General features: G+C 29.2%; 2 protein-coding genes across 2 annotated transcripts in view; both read left to right on the top strand.

Annotated features, from left to right (window-relative positions):
* The window catches only part of Ttc26 (tetratricopeptide repeat domain 26), a 41,318-nt gene extending 27,798 nt beyond the window's left edge, over positions 1–13,520 (top strand). Inside the window, exons 3-7 of the mRNA XM_065503845.1 lie at positions 2,538–3,088; positions 4,536–4,983; positions 12,565–12,897; positions 12,962–13,089; positions 13,164–13,520. Of these exons, the coding sequence (XP_065359917.1) occupies positions 2,538–3,088; positions 4,536–4,983; positions 12,565–12,897; positions 12,962–13,089; positions 13,164–13,371 (1,668 nt within the window). The 3' untranslated portion in view covers positions 13,372–13,520. The remainder of the gene's footprint in view (positions 1–2,537; positions 3,089–4,535; positions 4,984–12,564; positions 12,898–12,961; positions 13,090–13,163) is intronic.
* Positions 1–20,962, top strand: part of LOC135953568 (speract receptor) — a 125,030-nt gene that overhangs the window by 58,630 nt on the left and 45,438 nt on the right. The window lies entirely within an intron of this gene.

The following is a 20,962-nucleotide window of genomic DNA, read 5'->3' as shown; positions in this document are numbered from 1 at the left end:
GATTTTAGATATTGTGAGTTTTTATATAAACAAAATCGAATTTTGGTCAGAAATATGAGTGATCACAGATCGAGCTCCTTTTCTTAACTAAACGCTTATTGGCCAAGTTATTAGCGAATTTAGATATTTTGAGTTTTTATATAAAAAATCGAATTTTGGTCAGAAATATGAGTGATCACAGATCGAGCTCCTTTTCTTGATTAAACGTTTATTGGCCAAGTTATTAGCGATTTTAGATATTGTGAGTTTCGATAAAAAAAAAAATGTTTTTTTTTCTCAGAAATATAAGTGATCACAGATCGAGCTCTTTTTCTTGATTAAACGCTTATTGGCCAAGTTATAAGCGATTTTAGATATTTTGAGTTATTATATAAAAATACGAATTTCGAGCTCCTTTTCTTGATTAAACGCTTATTGGCCAAGTTATTAGCGAATTTAGTTATTTTGAGTTTTTATAGAAAACATGGAATTTTGATCAGAAATATGATTAAACTCTTATTGGCCAAGTTATTAGCGAATTTATATATTATGAGTTTTTATATAAACAAGTAAGAGTGCTATATTCGGCTATGCCGAATCTTATATACCCTTCACCTTTATATCGATTTTAGATATTGTGAGTTTAGATAAAAAAAATGAGAATTATTTATTATTATTATATAAAAAATCTTTTTTTTTTCAGAAATATAAGTCATCACAGATCAAGCTCCTCTTCTTGATTAAACGCTTATTGGCCAAGTTATTAGCAAATTTAGTTATTTTGAGTTTTTGTAGAAAAAATCGATTTTTTGTCAGAAATATGAGTGATCACAGATCGAGCTCTTTTTCTTGATTAAACGCTTATTAGCCAAGTTATTAGCGATTTTAGATATTGTGAGTTTCGATATAAAAAATGTTTTTTTTTTCAGAAATATGAGTGATCACAGATCGAGCTCCTTTTCTTGATTAAACGCTTATTGGCCAAGTTATTAGCAAATTTATTTATTTTGAGTTTTTATAGAAAAAATCGAATTTTGGTCAGAAATATGAGTGATCACAGATCGAGCTCTTTTTCTTGATTAAACGCTTATTGGCCAAGTTATTAGCGATTTTAGATATTTTGAGGTTTTATATAAACAAATCGAATTTAGGTCAGAAATATGAGTGATCACAGATCGAGCTGTTTTTCTTGATTAAACGCTGATTGGCCAAGTTATTATCGATTTAAGCTATTGGATTTTTTATATAAGTAATCGAGTTTTGGTCTGAAATATGATTGATCACAGTCCGATGTATTTTGCAGATGTATTTAATAAGTGGGCATATTAGTGGACGTGGACAGTTTTTTTTATGTAAAAACTTTTCTTTTAAATATATCAAAAAAAATTGACGTGGTCAATTATTCTTTCAGTAAAAACTTAAATTGGATTACTATGATCATTTAAACATAAAATTTGCCAAATCGTAGCCGTTTTCCGATTTTAGATATATCGAAAAAAGTGGGCGTAAAAGTAGGCGTGGTCAATTTTTCATTCCGTATTCATTTTTCAACATTTTAAAAAAAAATTTGTCTAAATCGGTCCGACCGTTCTCTACTGATGCAATTACCAACGAACGACATTTGATTTTTATTTATATAGATTATAAAATTGTTTATTGAAACCGAATGTATATTTTCCACTCATTTTATCAGTTTTTGTATACATACACATATTTGCAGAATATATGTACATATATTGTTTTATTATAAGAGAAAAATCTGTCACGTACGGTATGTCACGTACGATATTAAATTTTATTTATTATAAAATCATCCAAAGATTGTTTTTATTTAAATATGACGGAATGTAAAAGAATAATATTTCGTTTAGTGTAAAAAGTTAAAAGAAAACGTAACGCCTCTCACGATTCGAAAATTTTCGCATATTTCTACATGTATCTCAAAATGACTTCCGTTTTATGTCACGTACGATATACCCTTATTTCGAAAGAACTTTTTAATATTTTAAAATATAGTACCCTCTGAATGGAACATAAAGACCAAATTATTTTTCAGATACTCTTATTTTTGCAAAATCTATTCCACTCAATAGGCGTACAAATGTCACGTACGATGATATGGAATTGCCCATATGTAAATAAAAATTGAATATGAAAAAATATATTTTTAATAGAAACCATTTAAATTAATATTTGATTTGTGTCGATACCATTTTTCCATGGCTTAAAAGTAATATTGTAGGAAGTAGGGCAAAATTCGGTAATGCAGTTAGTAATAATATTAAGTGGTGCGTGGTTACCATTAAAGAGCGAATCGATAAAGTCTCATTGCCGACAACACTTTCCGTTTAAAACAAAAATGTTGATACAACAGTGTATAACAGGGTTGTTGTTGTTCAGTTGTCATAGAAATTTTGAAATATATACATACATACATATGTTTTCATTTGAGTCAAAAGATATCATTCATTATAAACGAAATACAAAATGGTAATTGATTAAATTAAATACAATATTTAGGCCATGATGATAATTCAACGATTTTATCAATATTTTAGATATTGTCCAGAGGTAAAAACGACTCTGCCCATTCGCGTCAAGTACCCAGTGCTACAAATTTGAATTCGAAGAAAAAATCACCATCTTTAGAAGATTTCATTATCAAACGTGACTATACTGGAGCTCGAGCGTTTTTAGAGTTTTCACGTGACTCAGGGGAGGATGATAAGGTTATAACTATTGACCAATGGATTGCATTTTGTTATTTTCATTTAGGAGATTATCAGAGGGCATTGGAGTTGTATAGACATATTTACAATGTTGAGCCAGCTACAGATGACATTAATTTAAACACAGCTGTCTGCATGTTCTACCTTGGCATGTATGACGATGCACAAAAGCTGGTAGAACAAATACCAAACACTCCTTTGAAATTACGTTTAATGTTTCACTTGGCTCACAAATTCAACAATGAAGACCAAGTCATGGAATTGCACGATTCCTTACAGGACAATGACCAAGACCAATTAAGTGTGGCTTCGTTGCATTACCTAAGGGCACACTATCAAGAGGCAATTGATATTTATAAAAGACTATTGCTGGATAATAAGTACGTATAACAAAATAACAAACACGTAAAAGTTTGATTTTAAAATAATTTTAGATCCAAATGAAAAATTGTAATACGATTTTTTCAAATTTGATATTTATGCGAATTCTGACTTTACTTTATCGATACTAAACAAAGTTTATTTATTTTATTCTTTTTTGATTTCAATTCATTTTACAACAAAAATGAATTGAATGAAATTTGAATCAATTCAAACGAATTAAGCAGAAATGAATTTCAATTCAAATAAATTTGAAAAAATGAATTGATTTTGAATTAATTCAAATGAATTAGAAAAAAGAATTAGCAATTCAAATGAATGAAATGAGAAAAATGAGTTGCAATCAGCGTTGCCGCTTTGGTCCAATTGGACCAAAATTGGTAGTTTGAAGTTAACAAATTGACTTTTGGTAGTTTGGTTGGTTTGTTCCGATATTTATGAAGATAGCATTTTCTTAAATATTTAGTTTAGTCAGTTAAATGTGTATTTATTTAGTAGTGTTGAGTTCAAAAATGCCACACTCTGCTTCAATATTTCTGTTTCATCTGACACTTTAAATGTCCAATTATGGAAATTAAGACACGTAATTTATTTTTATATGAGAATTATTTGTGTTGAATTTTTTCGGGATACCAACACTTTTAGGAGTTTTATGCTCGTTTAAGTAATTTTCGGAAGAGGCTCTTATATGAAAGCTATGATCAATTATGCATTGAATTTTTATTTGACAACCAGTCAGACAGACGTACGAAGGACATCGTTAAATCGACTCAAAAATAAAATCTCGAAAACTGAACGATTTTAACATATTTATGATTGTAGTGTTATTAAATAACTTTCTTCCTCTGGGTAATTTTATAGCAGCAATAATATAATTATATAGTTAACTATTAATTTTGAAACGAATCCATATATCATTTCTCAAACATTTTAAATTTGGTAGGTTTTGGTAGGCTTTGGTAATTTTTAATTAGAAATTTGGGAGGAAAAATATTTTATGAGTGGCAACTCTGGCTGCAATCAATCAAATTCAAAAGCTGATCTCAATTGCTTAATGAAAAATTTCTCCTACCAAAATGAAAATATTCAGTATAAAAATTGAAAAGCCTTGTCCTGGATCCGCGCCTGATCAAAGAAAATATGGTGTTTGGAATTTGTTTCTTCAAGAAGAACTGATTTTTATTTTGAAATGTGTTGAACGACAAAACACATTTAATAATCAAGAAGCAATTAATAATTTTTGAAATTTTGTGACCCACGACCACCCAACGACAAAATTTCTAAAAAATAAAACAATATTCCACAAATAATAGAAATGTATGTAATGCTTGCTATATTTTACATAAAAAATTCGTTGAATAACAAAACGACAGTGATGCTTACCAAAGAAGACTAGCCCCGAAAAATATTAATTTTTCTATTTCATTAATTAATTAAAATTTATAGAGATTATGCAGCCGTCAATGTCTATTTGGCACTTTGTTTTTACAAACTCGACTACTATGACATGTCACAAGAAGTTTTGGAGGTGTATCTCAACAAATACCCAGATAGTACTATTGCTATTAATCTAAAAGCATGCAATAGATTCCGTCTCTTCAATGGGCGCGTGGCAGAGCAGGAAATTAAAAATATCGTCGACAATGGAACCTTCGGTGTGGATCTCATTAAACACAACTTGGTGGTGTTTCGCAATGGCGAGGGTGCATTGCAGGTATTTCCAGGCCTGTTGGATATTGTCCCAGAAGCCAGACTTAATTTGGCAATATTTTATTTAAAAAATGGTGACGTACAAGAAGCTCATTCCCTGATGAAGGAAATACAGCCCAGTGTGCCGCATGAGTACATTTTAAAAGGAGTGGTACATGCAGCATTGGGACAGCAATTGGGTTCGGTATGTATTAGTGCTAGTAGTATTTGTATTACTTACAGACGACAACACTGAGTATTAATATTTGTCAAAAACTAAAGTATCATAATACAATTGTTTATTGCTAGATCCATTATAATTAGTTCTAACTTCATTCTTTTATTTAATGTCGTTTCTACAAAAAGCACATTTCTCCCTTCTCACATACCTATATGAAAGTACTAGGGATGCCAAACGGGATTGGGTTTTGCAAATCCTGGGATTGGGGATTTTAGAAATGTAAATCCCGGGATCCCGGGATTTTTCGGGACTTCGGGATTTTAGTTAAACTTCAAAAACATAATATTCAATAGAGAAAACTATGTATTTATTTAGTTAATATATTTAAGTAAAATCAAAATACAACAAAGCTAAAACTAATACATTGAATTAAAATAAATTTGACACAAACGATATTTCATATTTATACTCGTATTCTGAACTTTATAACAGTGAGAAATCCATAACAAAACTGAAAACTATGATACCATTCGTGTTAAAATTGGTAAGGCAGTTTAAAAGTCATTTACAATTGAAACTGCACAATTTGTGTCGAAAATGTTTGCTTCCTCCCTATATTAATATTAAAAAAAATAAAAAGTATTGTCTTATTTGATAACAAACAGAAATCTGTTTAAAGTACGATAGGGCACAAACTAAAGAAGCCAGCTGTCTAAAATTATCCACAAATACTCTGTTGATAAGGTTTGTTTCGTATTGAAAATGGTCCATGTTTTCCCTAGCCCCATACAATTGTCCCCCGGAATACTGTTTGAGCAGTCATATTGAGCCCTTAGCGCCAAATTATCGTAAGCGACAAAACACAAATTTTACAGGAGAAGGTTTTTTTTGATTATTTTGAAATTTATACATAAAATTAAAAATATTATGATGCGATATAATATAATTTCGTTCAAGCTATTTGTCTATTTTTCAAAAATATTTATAACTTTTGACAATTAAAAATTCATGGAATACTTTATTGAAAAATATGACAAAAAAAGTTTTTTATTGATTTTTTGCATAGATAAAAATGTTTCGAATTGAAAACGGTAACAAAGTATTGTAGAAAGTAAAATTCTGACACTTCTGAGGTGAATAAAATTTCACTAGGCCTGGGGGCTAGTAGAATTTTTGACAATTGATTTAAAATTTCTGAAAAGCAGAAATTCAAAATTTAAATTGAAAAATTAAATTAAACACATTGAAATAAGTGTTGTTGTTGTTTTTACCTACTTTTCATATGGTCCTTAAACAACCTTATACTTTATAAACTTTAGTTTATTTAATACATAAATATTTTTATGTATTGTTAGGCCAATATAATTATATCCAATAATTAAGAAACAAACCAAATTTTTACTTGAAAAACTAAATTCACATTTCATACGTTTTACAGCCCACATATGCCGAAGTGGGTATTTTTATACCCAATCCACAAAGTGGGCCTAATCACTGGGTTATTTTTTAACTGATAGAGGACATCTAAGGAGGGCATTGGGGACTTCCACTCCCCCCGTTTTCTAGAGCCATTTCTATATATACGATCCAGCAAATGAAATTTTTTGTGTATATTTAGGAGTTAAAAAGGCAACTTTTAACAGGTATATAAAATCGCTCCACCCTAATACATATGTAAGTATATATGTATTTTTTAGTAATAATTTTTCACAAAAGTCAAAATTTTACATTTTGAAAAAAGTTATCATTTCACACAGCAGAAACATGAAAATTTTTCCCCACATAGAAATATTTTTTTACCATAGTACTTTGCTATCATTTCACACACGCCCTATGAATAGTTTTTAATGAAATTTCACAGTTATGTAAAATTTTCTATTCAAAATGGAAAAATAAAAACGAATTTTTAAATTTATTATCAGCAATCCCTCAATTCCCATAAAATTCTTGAAAAATCCCAAAAATGGAATTTTTAGTATTTTGGCTATAATATCCATACCAGGGTCTGAGTTATCGGAACCCTTTACAAAATAATTAAAAGCATATGGGGCCATCTGAAATCGGTTACTATATTTTGATATCGAATATGCGATTTGAGAATTTTTGCCCTAAATTTTAATTTTACATAAAAAATAGGTGTTTTTTGAATGGACCTGGTCCCCTCGGTAAGAAAAATTTTTAATTTTTTTTAATTTTTTTGCGATAACTTAAAAAGAAAAAAAGTTATTTTTTCCCAAAAAATTAGCGAAAAATCGGCTTTTTAAAATTTTTTAAATTAAAAAGCATATAACTTTGGACTTAGGCATTATTTTTAAACACTTCTTTTTCTATTTGACACATACATATGTTGTTAGTCTAATGAAGGAAAACTGGAGAAAATCGGAAAATATTTGGATACGCTGTTATCAAAAAACTGGAATAGGATGGGTAAAACTGTTGAAAATTTAATTTTCAAATGCGAATATATCCTAAGCTATAAGAGGTAATTGATAGTCACGACTAGGTATTTTGTAGCGCTCGATGAAAAGATTCTATATCTACAATTTTTTTGAAATCGGAACGCAAACGAAGAAATAGGATCGTTTTAAAAATGTAACATACCCGAGGTGTCCTACTTTGAGGACCCTTGGTCGCGCCCCTGGTGGGCCCATGAGGTCCACATTCAGAACTTAAACTCAACAGCACTTCTTCTTTGCGCATGTGAGATTTCATTTAAACCAATCTAATCATTTGGAAGTTACAGATTTATTTCCCTCTTTTTTTTGTCGCTTTTTGTGTCGCTTACGATAAAATTCGTTTACTGTAAAATGTAAACATTGACTTACGATAAAATCTTACCCCCTATAATTTTGAAGTTATTAACAATTTTGATATTCCGAGAACGCTAAAACATGAGTCGGTCCATAAAATTTTAATTTTTGCAATAAAAAAAATTTTTGAAAATGTCGCTTACGATATTTTGGCGCTAAAGGCTCGATATGTTGATTATGCGGCAATTCTTATAAAATTTTCCACAAAATAAGTTCTAAGTACTCAATAATACTGTAATAATTAACATCGTGATAAAATTGAAAAAACAAGTTTTATATGAAAATAAATCCTTCTACCAACTTTTATGAGGACCAGTTCATAATAATATACCCCTATATCAGAAAAATATTTTATTGTCAATAAATAATTTGTCATTCATTCATAAATGCTAATTCAAGTTCCCATAGAAGGCCAAAACTATATATTGATGTTGAGTTTACAAGATTCGGCACAGCCGAATATACATATGTAATACTCATATGTAATTGTTTTATATTCATATTATTTAATGTACGGATCTGACGAAAAACATCGTCCATCAGTCAATGCGAATTTATTAAGTAATAAACTTGTGTATAAGTCTGTCAATGTAAGGGAAACCTGATGCTCCTTGATTAAAATTAAAAAATCTGGCTCCGTTTGGATTTGAAGCGATGTTAATGTTATAAGTATGCTGAAATTTACTTTCTAGGTATTTTGGGAAATTCAAAAATCTTCCTAAAATATCAAAAATTTCATTATTTTTTTCACAAATCCCGTGATTTCGGGATTGGCATCCCTAGTAAGTACCAGCCTTGTCAACTCAGAGCTTTTAGCACTGTTTTTAAATTTTCGACGCGAAAAAACATTAAGTCAGTGCTTTTTTAATGATTTGTTTCGGTGAAACCAAATCAAAAATGTTTAAAATATTCATGAATTACTTTTACTAAACAAAATGTTTCATTCAATTATGTATGTATGTATGTATGTATGTATGTATGTATGTATGTATGTATGTATGTATGTATGTATGTATGTATGTATGTATGTATGTATGTATGTATGTATGTATGTATGTATGTATGTATGTATGTATGTATGTATGTATGTATGTATGTATGTATGTATGTATGTATGTATGTATGTATGTATGTATGTATGTATGTATGTATGTATGTATGTATGTATGTATGTATGTATGTATGTATGTATGTATGTATGTATGTATGTATGTATGTATGTATGTATGTATGTATGTATGTATGTATGTATGTATGTATGTATGTATGTATGTATGTATGTATGTATGTATGTATGTATGTATGTATGTATGTATGTATGTATGTATGTATGTATGTATGTATGTATGTATGTATGTATGTATGTATGTATGTATGTATGTATGTATGTATGTATGTATGTATGTATGTATGTATGTATGTATGTATGTATGTATGTATGTATGTATGTATGTATGTATGTATGTATGTATGTATGTATGTATGTATGTATGTATGTATGTATGTATGTATGTATGTATGTATGTATGTATGTATGTATGTATGTATGTATGTATGTATGTATGTATGTATGTATGTATGTATGTATGTATGTATGTATGTATGTATGTATGTATGTATGTATGTATGTATGTATGTATGTATGTATGTATGTATGTATGTATGTATGTATGTATGTATGTATGTATGTATGTATGTATGTATGTATGTATGTATGTATGTATGTATGTATGTATGTATGTATGTATGTATGTATGTATGTATGTATGTATGTATGTATGTATGTATGTATGTATGTATGTATGTATGTATGTATGTATGTATGTATGTATGTATGTATGTATGTATGTATGTATGTATGTATGTATGTATGTATGTATGTATGTATGTATGTATGTATGTATGTATGTATGTATGTATGTATGTATGTATGTATGTATGTATGTATGTATGTATGTATGTATGTATGTATGTATGTATGTATGTATGTATGTATGTATGTATGTATGTATGTATGTATGTATGTATGTATGTATGTATGTAATATTAAACTGTTTCATATTTGTTTATGTATAATATTAATAATATGTTGTGAGTGTAAAAAGTATCACTTGTGTGTAGGTGATAAATAAGACCCTTTTCATTTCACACATTTCGTTTAGTTAAATATTCTAATCAATCGTGTGTGTATGTTTACAACGCGCATTGATAAGGATAATATATAAGTCGCATGCGTATTATCACGTACGCATGTATTCTAGATTAGTTATTAGATTTTAATGTTTAGCTCTTAAGGTTTTAATTTTAATAAATCAGTGTCTTACAAACATTCAACCAGTAAAGACTTCTTTTACTCTGCAAGTTTTTGCATTTGGTCCTTCGAACCGGATATTACAAAATATAAAATAAAGTAAACAAATATAATAAAAATGAATCAAACGAAGATTTTGAAAAGGCAAAAAGAATTGGATGTCTGGATAAAATACTAGAGCAAAAAATTTGAAGCAGGAATGATGCCCCAAAATAAAGTTGATGAAACCAAACGTAAGGTTGAAGACTATTGGACGGAGTTCAACAAAAATCAAATTTTAGTATCAAATTTTAGTAGCTGCCGGTATCATGGATATCAACTACTTCCAACTGGACTACCATGAAACTGAAGCGATAGTACTCAGGATTCGGGAAGGTATTCTTCAGGGGATGGATCATCAGAAAATCACATCGCAGGAGCGAGAAAAATGAAAGTAAGAGAATCAGCAATCACCGATAGATTACTAGACGATACGATTATCAACGCCAGTGAAGCTCTTAAGGAAATCTCGGCCCCAGCCTATGAATGCAACAAATATATTCATGAAACAGAACAATTTCGAAAAAGTGTGTATGAATTTAAATCATTTTTGGAAGAAATCTGACTATCCAGAGATTTTGTTAAAAGAGGTAGAATTCAGGTTCAATGATATGCAGATGGATTTCAATGCAAACGTGGCGCAAAACATGAAGGCTATGCTAGAATATAATAGAATAATCGCACTTTATTTTAACACGCTTATACTGATTAAAGCGGAGATTACAAAGGGTTATAAAGATCTTCCCAAAGAGTGGGAAGAAAATAAGTATGAGGATATACTGTTTGAAAAGGTTTCACAAAGAAGTAGTGGTGCCACCGATGCCACAAATAAACAACATCCCAAAGAGTGGGAAGAAACACAGTACGAGGATATACAGTTTAAAACGGGCTCACACTTGAGTAGTGGAGCCACCGCAAATAAACAACTTCCCAAAGAGTGGGAAGAAAACCAGTATGATGATATACTGTTTGAAAAGGTTTCACACTTGAGTAGTGGAGCCACCTCAGCCGTAATTAAAGAACTTGCCAAAGAGTGGGAAGTAAAACAGTATGATGATATACTGTTTGCACTTGAGTTGTTGTGACACTACAAATAAATATTCTGACAGATGAAAATGCCAGCTTGAAGTCGACCTACAACAATTTTCCACAAAATCATATTATATACTCGGGGGAAGACGGTAGTAGCGGCGCACCAATAGTTTCCAGTCTTGCTGTTGATAAGGTATGCGTCGAACAGGAAGATGATAATACATCCACTAAAGACGTTAGTTATGATTATTGACACTGATGTCAATAATTGCGAATTTGAAGATCAACCTTCTACTAAACCCGCTGATGATGAAGAAACGGTAATTGGTGATGTTGTCGCAAATGCTGAGATCGTAGACGTTAGAGGAAGAAATCATATCTCTGTAAGTTTCACAGTTAAGGAATATGCTAATAAACACGGTGACGATGAAGAAACGGTAATTGGTGATGTTGCAGATAAGCCCACATAATAAGCCAGAGAGAGAACGGGATAAAGATGCTCTGTGCGATTAAGGCGGAAAAATCAAGCTGAAATCACAGAACTGGCATCACTCCAGTGGCCATTTATCTTTAACAATTATAATAATTTTGATTTTTTGTTAGAAAATATTGTAAAAAAGATAGGTCTGTAGACTTTATACTATTTGCCCCGGCAGAATGTTCAAATTTAGTTGAACATAGTTTTGTATTTAGTGTAACTGGTTATAAATTAACTATCCACTATATTACAGACTCGATGAACATAGTTTTGTATTTACTTAGGCTAGTAATAATGTTATCAATAATTTAAGAAGAATTCTCACACATGCGATAATGATAAGGGTTTATCAACAATGAGTGTTTTAGTGATTGTTTACAATACTCGGTTTGGTGTTATTACTTTTATGTAATATCAGTGAATTTATGTAATATCTTTTATCTAAGATTTAAGTATGTAATAAAATCTGTTGTTTATGTTTATGGATAAGAGTTTATGATAAGACACACACGCATGTGTACTAGTTTAGTTATTAGATTTTAATGTTTAGCTCTTAAGAATTTAATTTTAATCAATAAAATAATGCCTTGCAAACATTCAACCAGCAAAGACTTCTTTTACTCTGCAAGTTTTTACAAGTACAAATATTTGATAAAATTAATGTGAACTTAATTGTTAGGTTATGTTATTTTCTAGGTAATTTAGGGTATATGTCACAAATATAACTTGTAATTGCTGGCAGGGTAGTTGTAAAATAGCGACCTAAAATTTTGTAAAAAAAAAAAAATAAAAAAATAGTATGTGTTTTTAAAAGGAGCAAGTTTTGAAGGTTTTACTCTCTTCCCTTCTGGTTAGTCTTTTCGTTTCTTAGCACACCAAGTGATTTCAATAATAAAATAAATAGAAGTATTATTCATGTGTTTGTATGTATGTAGAAGGAGCACATCAAAACAGCTCAACAAAGCCTTCATCTTGTGGGTAGTTCAGCCACTGAATGTGATACAATACCCGGCAGACAGAGCATGGCTTCCGCATTCTTCTTGTATGGCCAATTCGAGGAAGTCCTGGTTTACATGAATTCAATACGCAGCTATTTTGTTAATGATGATGTTTTCAACTATAACCTTGCGCAGGCAAAATGTGCCACTGGGTATTACAAGGAAGCTGAAGAACTACTAATGCAAATAACAGACACCGATATTAAAAATCAACATACATATTGTATGGTTTTGGCCAAATGTCACATTCATTCCGGTCGACCAGAATTGGTAAGTTTCAATTAAACAAATAAACAATAAATCCATTATAGTACTAATTTTTTTTACTTCCTAGGCCTGGAATACGTTTCTTGCGAGGGACACAAACTCGGAATCGTTTATATTACTTCAACTGATTGCCAATGAATGCTACAAGTGCGAGGAGTTTTGGGTTTCAGCAAAAGCATTCGACATGTTGGAAAAGTAATTTAAAATTTTACCGAAATTACTGAACGAATGTGTAACTGATTATGAATTAACTATCCACTATATTACAGACTCGATCCTAGTCCTGAAAATTGGGAAGGAAAACGTGGAGCATGTGCTGGGGTGTTGTATAGTTTGGCTTATAAGACTGAAAAGTCTGAAAAGGGACGACCCAACAATGGTGTAACTGATGTCATTGGTCTGCTTAGAGATTCTCAAAATACCCAAGCGGAGTCCATGATAAAGGCCATACGAAAGCATATGGCTTCTTTCAAATAATCATCGAGAGAATCAACAAATTAAGCCCAAATATAATATTTATTCATGTGTACTTGCATAAATGAATGCCTTATTACACTACATCTATACAAACATTAAAAATCCTTTAAACAAATCTTTGTGCAAAATGCTCATTTGATTATTTACACTCAAACAAATAAATACATAAATAAATAAATAAGTAGAGAAATAGAAAACGAAATAACTACAAAAAGCTTATCAGGGCAACCAAAAATATACAATATCGTGTTTTTTTGCAGTGCGTCCCATAAACATATGATTTAGTTATTTATCCGTTTCAGATAATGGGCCTTTTCGGAAATGCATCACTGCACTGCATTTGATGCGCATCTGTGATTAGTTTGCGATGCTGATGCAAACCAGCTGATGCATGATGCGCAGACGATGCATCAGCCATTTTGGTGATTCTTGTTTGATGGGTTTTTGCGCATCATCTATTTCACTGTTGCTTTTTAGAACTCAAGATATTTGCAGTGTTGGCAACTTTTGCATTTTAGAATGTACTGCGCATCAGATGCAGCGCAGTGATGCATTTCCGAAAAGGCCCAATTTTAAGGAATTTAGCATTATATTTTTTTTCTTTCCAAAAAAAATTACACAAGTTATCTAACCCGTGGGTGAAACTATATCATAATTTGTTTTAAAGCTTCATGCAATGTAGAAATATTTAGATACATATACATATGTATGTACAGTGAGCTCACTGTATGTATATGGAACTTCCTATAAACATTACGTAATTTAAATGATGAAAATTAAGATTTTCAAAGAAAATTTGAAACAAAAACAGATTTAATTTTTATAGGAGCCAATTATGGACTTATTTCAAATTAGATTTAAAAGTTATAAACTTGTGGTCTTTCTCAAAGTAAAATTCAAAGAATTATTTAAAAAAAAAATCAATTGAGAATAATACAAAATAGTAGTTATCAGTTAAATGATTCTAAACATATTGGCCCATAATCATAGTCAAACACTAAAGTCGGTTCTTTTTAAAAACAACTTTAAAATAAAAACCTGCTTTTTATTAATTTGCAACCATAGTCAAAATTAAAGTATGTTTTAAATTGAACCGACTTTAACTGGGTGCCACCGCAAATGTAGAAAATGTTTTCATACAATATACAACAAAAACAGACAAGTGGCAACGCTGAACAGCTGACATACAAAATTAAAAAAAAATCAAAAAAAACGTAAACAATAAAAGTAACCGGGACATCTAAAGAAAGAAAGTTGTTTGTTGTGTAAAAGTGGAAAGATAAGATTAATATCATAATTACGATATTTTGGTACTAATTTTATTGATAACTGTTCAATAATTGCAAAATCTCTACCAATATCTTGTAACTTAAACATTTTTTACTTTATGACGAACTTTTTTACTCGGCGAAGAACAGCTGATGCTATTGTTAAACGAGTTAAAAACAACTTTAGCTAGTTTTATATTTAGAGTCGACTTCAGCGTCAGAAGTATACTTTAACTTGTCTATGATAGACCTAAAGTCCACTCTTAAGTAAAGTCGAATTTAATTCTCTTAAAATTTACTTTATTTTTGATTATGATTGTGGGCCATTGTATATATCTAAACATATGTGGTCAATTCACAAGCACTCCTATCATGTCATATTGTCATAATGTCCCAATATTTCACAATGGTTTGAAAATGTTGTTATTGCCTTTCAAATGTTGTGTTATCGTAACCAACCGAGCCGCCGAGTCGTGAAATATTAGGACATTATGACAACATGACATTATAGGAGACCTTGTGAAGTGACCAATTGTATTTTCTAAAGCTAAATTCGGCTTATGTAGAAGTTTTTCTATATATAAAAAAAAAACTGTTAAATGTAAACAGAATTTTTTATTTGAGAATTTAAGTTAACACATATGTCCAATTCACAACCTAGTTGTATGTTGTACGTTGTATGTTACAACTATTGTGGTTGTGAACACTAATTTCGCAAAGTCGTAAGCTTACCCTGCCAAGCCTTGACAATTCCAAACGAAGATGATAAAAAAAACATTCCAAAATCTATTAATATGTAAAATTAATAATGAAAGCGAACTAATGTGTGCGTTGTGTAAAAAATGCAAACAATTGACAAATATTTTAAACAAATTATCGTTTTTTATAAATTAAATAAATTTTCTGATTTCAGTGTTACCGTTTGGCTGTTATTTTGCACTAAAATGTTCTAATTTTTTTGTTTATGTATAAATATGAACTTTTGGTAACACTTAAATTTTCATACAACATTCGAAAAACATATCGCACTGGTTCCTCTAAAGAGCGTCAACTCTAAATTTTTCAATTTTCACTTTTCGCAAGAAATCGTTTTGCAGTGGTCATATCAACCCACTGTAAAAATCTGTTATCATTTTCTCTACTCTTGCGCCAAAATATACGGTTGTATCCAAACAGTTGTTTCATTGTAATGTATTGAAAAAAAAATAGTTTTTTGCTTCTACTGAACATTTTAAAATTTTGAGTTGACGCTCTTTAGAGGAACCAGTGCGATATGTAAAAATGTTGTAGGAGTTGTACAAAACATTTATATAGAAATTATCAACAACATTTGTACAACTATTGTACATTCAGACGACTTACAACTCATACGACTGTACAACGTCAGTTGTGAATTGAACAATAGTAATTTATTGCAAACAAACTATTTTCATGTAGTACTAAAGTCACTAATATTGAAATTTATTTCTTGAATTTCAAACTATCTAACTACATATTATTTTTAAAATTCTATGTGTGCGTATAAAAAACTTGTTAGAGAACATTTTTGGTTGCCCTGGTGATTATTATTAGACCTCCTCTTTTTATTGTTTCTCCATTTTTGTGCGCTTTATTAGTTTGCTGGTGTTGCTGCCTAGAAATTCGTTCATATAGTCTAGGTGTGTTAGTATCTACTTCATTCACTGTTGTCATCATTATTTGTCAAATAAATGGATAAATAAACAACTAAACAAATAAAACACTTCAATGGCTGCAAAATAACGACATGACAGCACAGTGGGAAAAATCACCAATCTAGCTTATAAAAAATCGTATCTTTTAAACTATTGATCTGAGGAGTAAGAAATGTATGAAGCGATTGTAGCTGAGTGATCTTTAAATGTATTGTATTTGTAGACACCCTGTTTCATTACAGGGTGCACCAAAAGGAAGGTTTTAATGGAAATTAAATTTTTTCTTGATATTAAAGTTAAACAAAATAAATCAGAATTTATATAGAAAACAAATTTTAGTTTTTTATTGCCGTTTCAATATAAATTCCGAAACGAAAATTTTTATTTTACTTTCCAAAAACAGGCAAAAATACAAACACTTGAATATCGCCCACCTTATTTATATATGTAAATATCTCAATTTTAAACACTGTTTGGTCCTAGTTATTTGAAACCTGGTCCTATTGTGGTGAAATTAAGGACGGCTACACCAGTATCCCTAATGGTTGAGTAGCCCTAACAGTATGATTATATAGGAAATTAAATGTATTATACAAGAAATTAAACGTATTTACAAATGTAAATAGTGCCTGAGTTCGTAGAAAAATATTGGTACCAGAGCCAGAGGGTGAAACAATTGCTTAAAATTCTACTTAGTGACAGCCAATTTTTTGTCCAGGTTTACTTTATTAGGTCTAGTTTCAATTTCAAAAATTAATTTGGCGGCAGTTAGGGGTATTTTTTTCTAATCCCTTTTCACATTAAGAAATTTGGACAAAAATATACTTTTATATATTTAATTGCAAAAGGTATTACGAAATCATTTTCACCTCGTAATCTTTAGGACTTGTTTTATCCAAAAATAAAATGTAGGTTCAATAGCGCAATAAAACTTTTCATAATACATTGGATGAAACATGAAACCAAAATCACTCATGAACGTACTACACAGAAAAAAGTTTCAATATAAATATTATGATTTGATTTCATTGAATTCAATTCATAACATTTATAAATAATTTCTTAAATAGTATGAATTTATTCATATTTTATGTTTTCAAAAAAATCTAGAAGGCTTGAAAAATATTATTTCAATTTAATTTTTATTTTTATGTTGTTCAAAAATGTTAGAAATTTTCCTTTGAAATTTTTTTATGATCTTCAGCTACAAAATGAGAAAATATGCGCGAAATTTACTAAATTTAGTTAAAAGGATGAAATGATTTAATGTTTATTGATGTTTTATTATGATTAATGATATTTTTTAAGTTTCAAATATTTATAATTCGTCTTAATACATATGTATGTATGTATGTATGTATGTATGTATGTATGTATGTATGTATGTATGTATGTATGTATGTATGTATGTATGTATGTATGTATGTATGTATGTATGTATGTATGTATGTATGTATGTATGTATGTATGTATGTATGTATGTATGTATGTATGTATGTATGTATGTATGTATGTATGTATGTATGTATGTATGTATGTATGTATGTATGTATGTATGTATGTATGTATGTATGTATGTATGTATGTATGTATGTATGTATGTATGTATGTATGTATGTATGTATGTATGTATGTATGTATGTATGTATGTATGTATGTATGTATGTATGTATGTATGTATGTATGTATGTATGTATGTATGTATGTATGTATGTATGTATGTATGTATGTATGTATGTATGTATGTATGTATGTATGTATGTATGTATGTATGTATGTATGTATGTATGTATGTATGTATGTATGTATGTATGTATGTATGTATGTATGTATGTATGTATGTATGTATGTATGTATGTATGTATGTATGTATGTATGTATGTATGTATGTATGTATGTATGTATGTATGTATGTATGTATGTATGTATGTATGTATGTATGTATGTATGTATGTATGTATGTATGTATGTATGTATGTATGTATGTATGTATGTATGTATGTATGTATGTATGTATGTATGTATGTATGTATGTATGTATGTATGTATGTATGTATGTATGTATGTATGTATGTATGTATGTATGTATGTATGTATGTATGTATGTATGTATGTATGTATGTATGTATGTATGTATGTATGTATGTATGTATGTATGTATGTATGTATGTATGTATGTATGTATGTATGTATGTATGTATGTATGTATGTATGTATGTATGTATGTATGTATGTATGTATGTATGTATGTATGTATGTATGTATGTATGTATGTATGTATGTATGTATGTATGTATGTATGTATGTATGTATGTATGTATGTATGTATGTATGTATGTATGTATGTATGTATGTATGTATGTATGTATGTATGTATGTATGTATGTATGTATGTATGTATGTATGTATGTATGTATGTATGTATGTATGTATGTATGTATGTATGTATGTATGTATGTATGTATGTATGTATGTATGTATGTATGTATGTATGTATGTATGTATGTATGTATGTATGTATGTATGTATGTATGTATGTATGTATGTATGTATGTATGTATGTATGTATGTATGTATGTATGTATGTATGTATGTATGTATGTATGTATGTATGTATGTATGTATGTATGTATGTATGTATGTATGTATGTATGTATGTATGTATGTATGTATGTATGTATGTATGTATGTATGTATGTATGTATGTATGTATGTATGTATGTATGTATGTATGTATGTATGTATGTATGTATGTATGTATGTATGTATGTATGTATGTATGTATGTATGTATGTATGTATGTATGTATGTATGTATGTATGTATGTATGTATGTATGTATGTATGTATGTATGTATGTATGTATGTATGTATGTATGTATGTATGTATGTATGTATGTATGTATGTATGTATGTATGTATGTATGTATGTATGTATGTATGTATGTATGTATGTATGTATGTATGTATGTATGTATGTATGTATGTATGTATGTATGTATGTATGTATGTATGTATGTATGTATGTATGTATGTATGTATGTATGTATGTATGTATGTATGTATGTATGTATGTATGTATGTATGTATGTATGTATGTATGTATGTATGTATGTATGTATGTATGTATGTATGTATGTATGTATGTATGTATGTATGTATGTATGTATGTATGTATGTATGTATGTATGTATGTATGTATGTATGTATGTATGTATGTATGTATGTATGTATGTATGTATGTATGTATGTATGTATGTATGTATGTATGTATGTATGTATGTATGTATGTATGTATGTATGTATGTATGTATGTATGTATGTATGTATGTATGTATGTATGTATGTATGTATGTATGTATGTATGTATGTATGTATGTATGTATGTATGTATGTATGTATGTATGTATGTATGTATGTATGTATGTATGTATGTATGTATGTATGTATGTATGTATGTATGTATGTATGTATGTATGTATGTATGTATGTATGTATGTATGTATGTATGTATGTATGTATGTATGTATGTATGTATGTATGTATGTATGTATGTATGTATGTATGTATGTATGTATGTATGTATGTATGTATGTATGTATGTATGTATGTATGTATGTATGTATGTATGTATGTATGTATGTATGTATGTATGTATGTATGTATGTATGTATGTATGTATGTATGTATGTATGTATGTATGTATGTATGTATGTATGTATGTATGTATGTATGTATGTATGTATGTATGTATGTATGTATGTATGTATGTATGTATGTATGTATGTATGTATGTATGTATGTATGTATGTATGTATGTATGTATGTATGTATGTATGTATGTATGTATGTATGTATGTATGTATGTATGTATGTATGTATGTATGTATGTATGTATGTATGTATGTATGTATGTATGTATGTATGTATGTATGTATGTATGTATGTATGTATGTATGTATGTATGTATGTATGTATGTATGTATGTATGTATGTATGTATGTATGTATGTATGTATGTATGTATGTATGTATGTATGTATGTATGTATGTATGTATGTATGTATGTATGTATGTATGTATGTATGTATGTATGTATGTATGTATGTATGTATGTATGTATGTATGTATGTATGTATGTATGTATGTATGTATGTATGTATGTATGTATGTATGTATGTATGTATGTATGTATGTATGTATGTATGTATGTATGTATGTATGTATGTATGTATGTATGTATGTATGTATGTATGTATGTATGTATGTATGTATGTATGTATGTATGTATGTATGTATGTATGTATGTATGTATGTATGTATGTATGTATGTATGTATGTATGTATGTATGTATGTATGTATGTATGTATGTATGTATGTATGTATGTATGTATGTATGTATGTATGTATGTATGTATGTATGTATGTATGTATGTATGTATGTATGTATGTATGTATGTATGTATGTATGTATGTATGTATGTATGTATGTATGTATGTATGTATGTATGTATGTATGTATGTATGTATGTATGTATGTATGTATGTATGTATGTATGTATGTATGTATGTATGTATGTATGTATGTATGTATGTATGTATGTATGTATGTATGTATGTATGTATGTATGTATGTATGTATGTATGTATG

Source organism: Calliphora vicina, chromosome 3, assembly GCF_958450345.1.
Source record: "Calliphora vicina chromosome 3, idCalVici1.1, whole genome shotgun sequence".
Classification (NCBI taxonomy): Eukaryota; Metazoa; Arthropoda; class Insecta; order Diptera; family Calliphoridae; genus Calliphora; species Calliphora vicina.
Note: the sequence above shows the minus strand (reverse complement) of the source record. Positions and strands in the feature narration are given on the sequence as shown.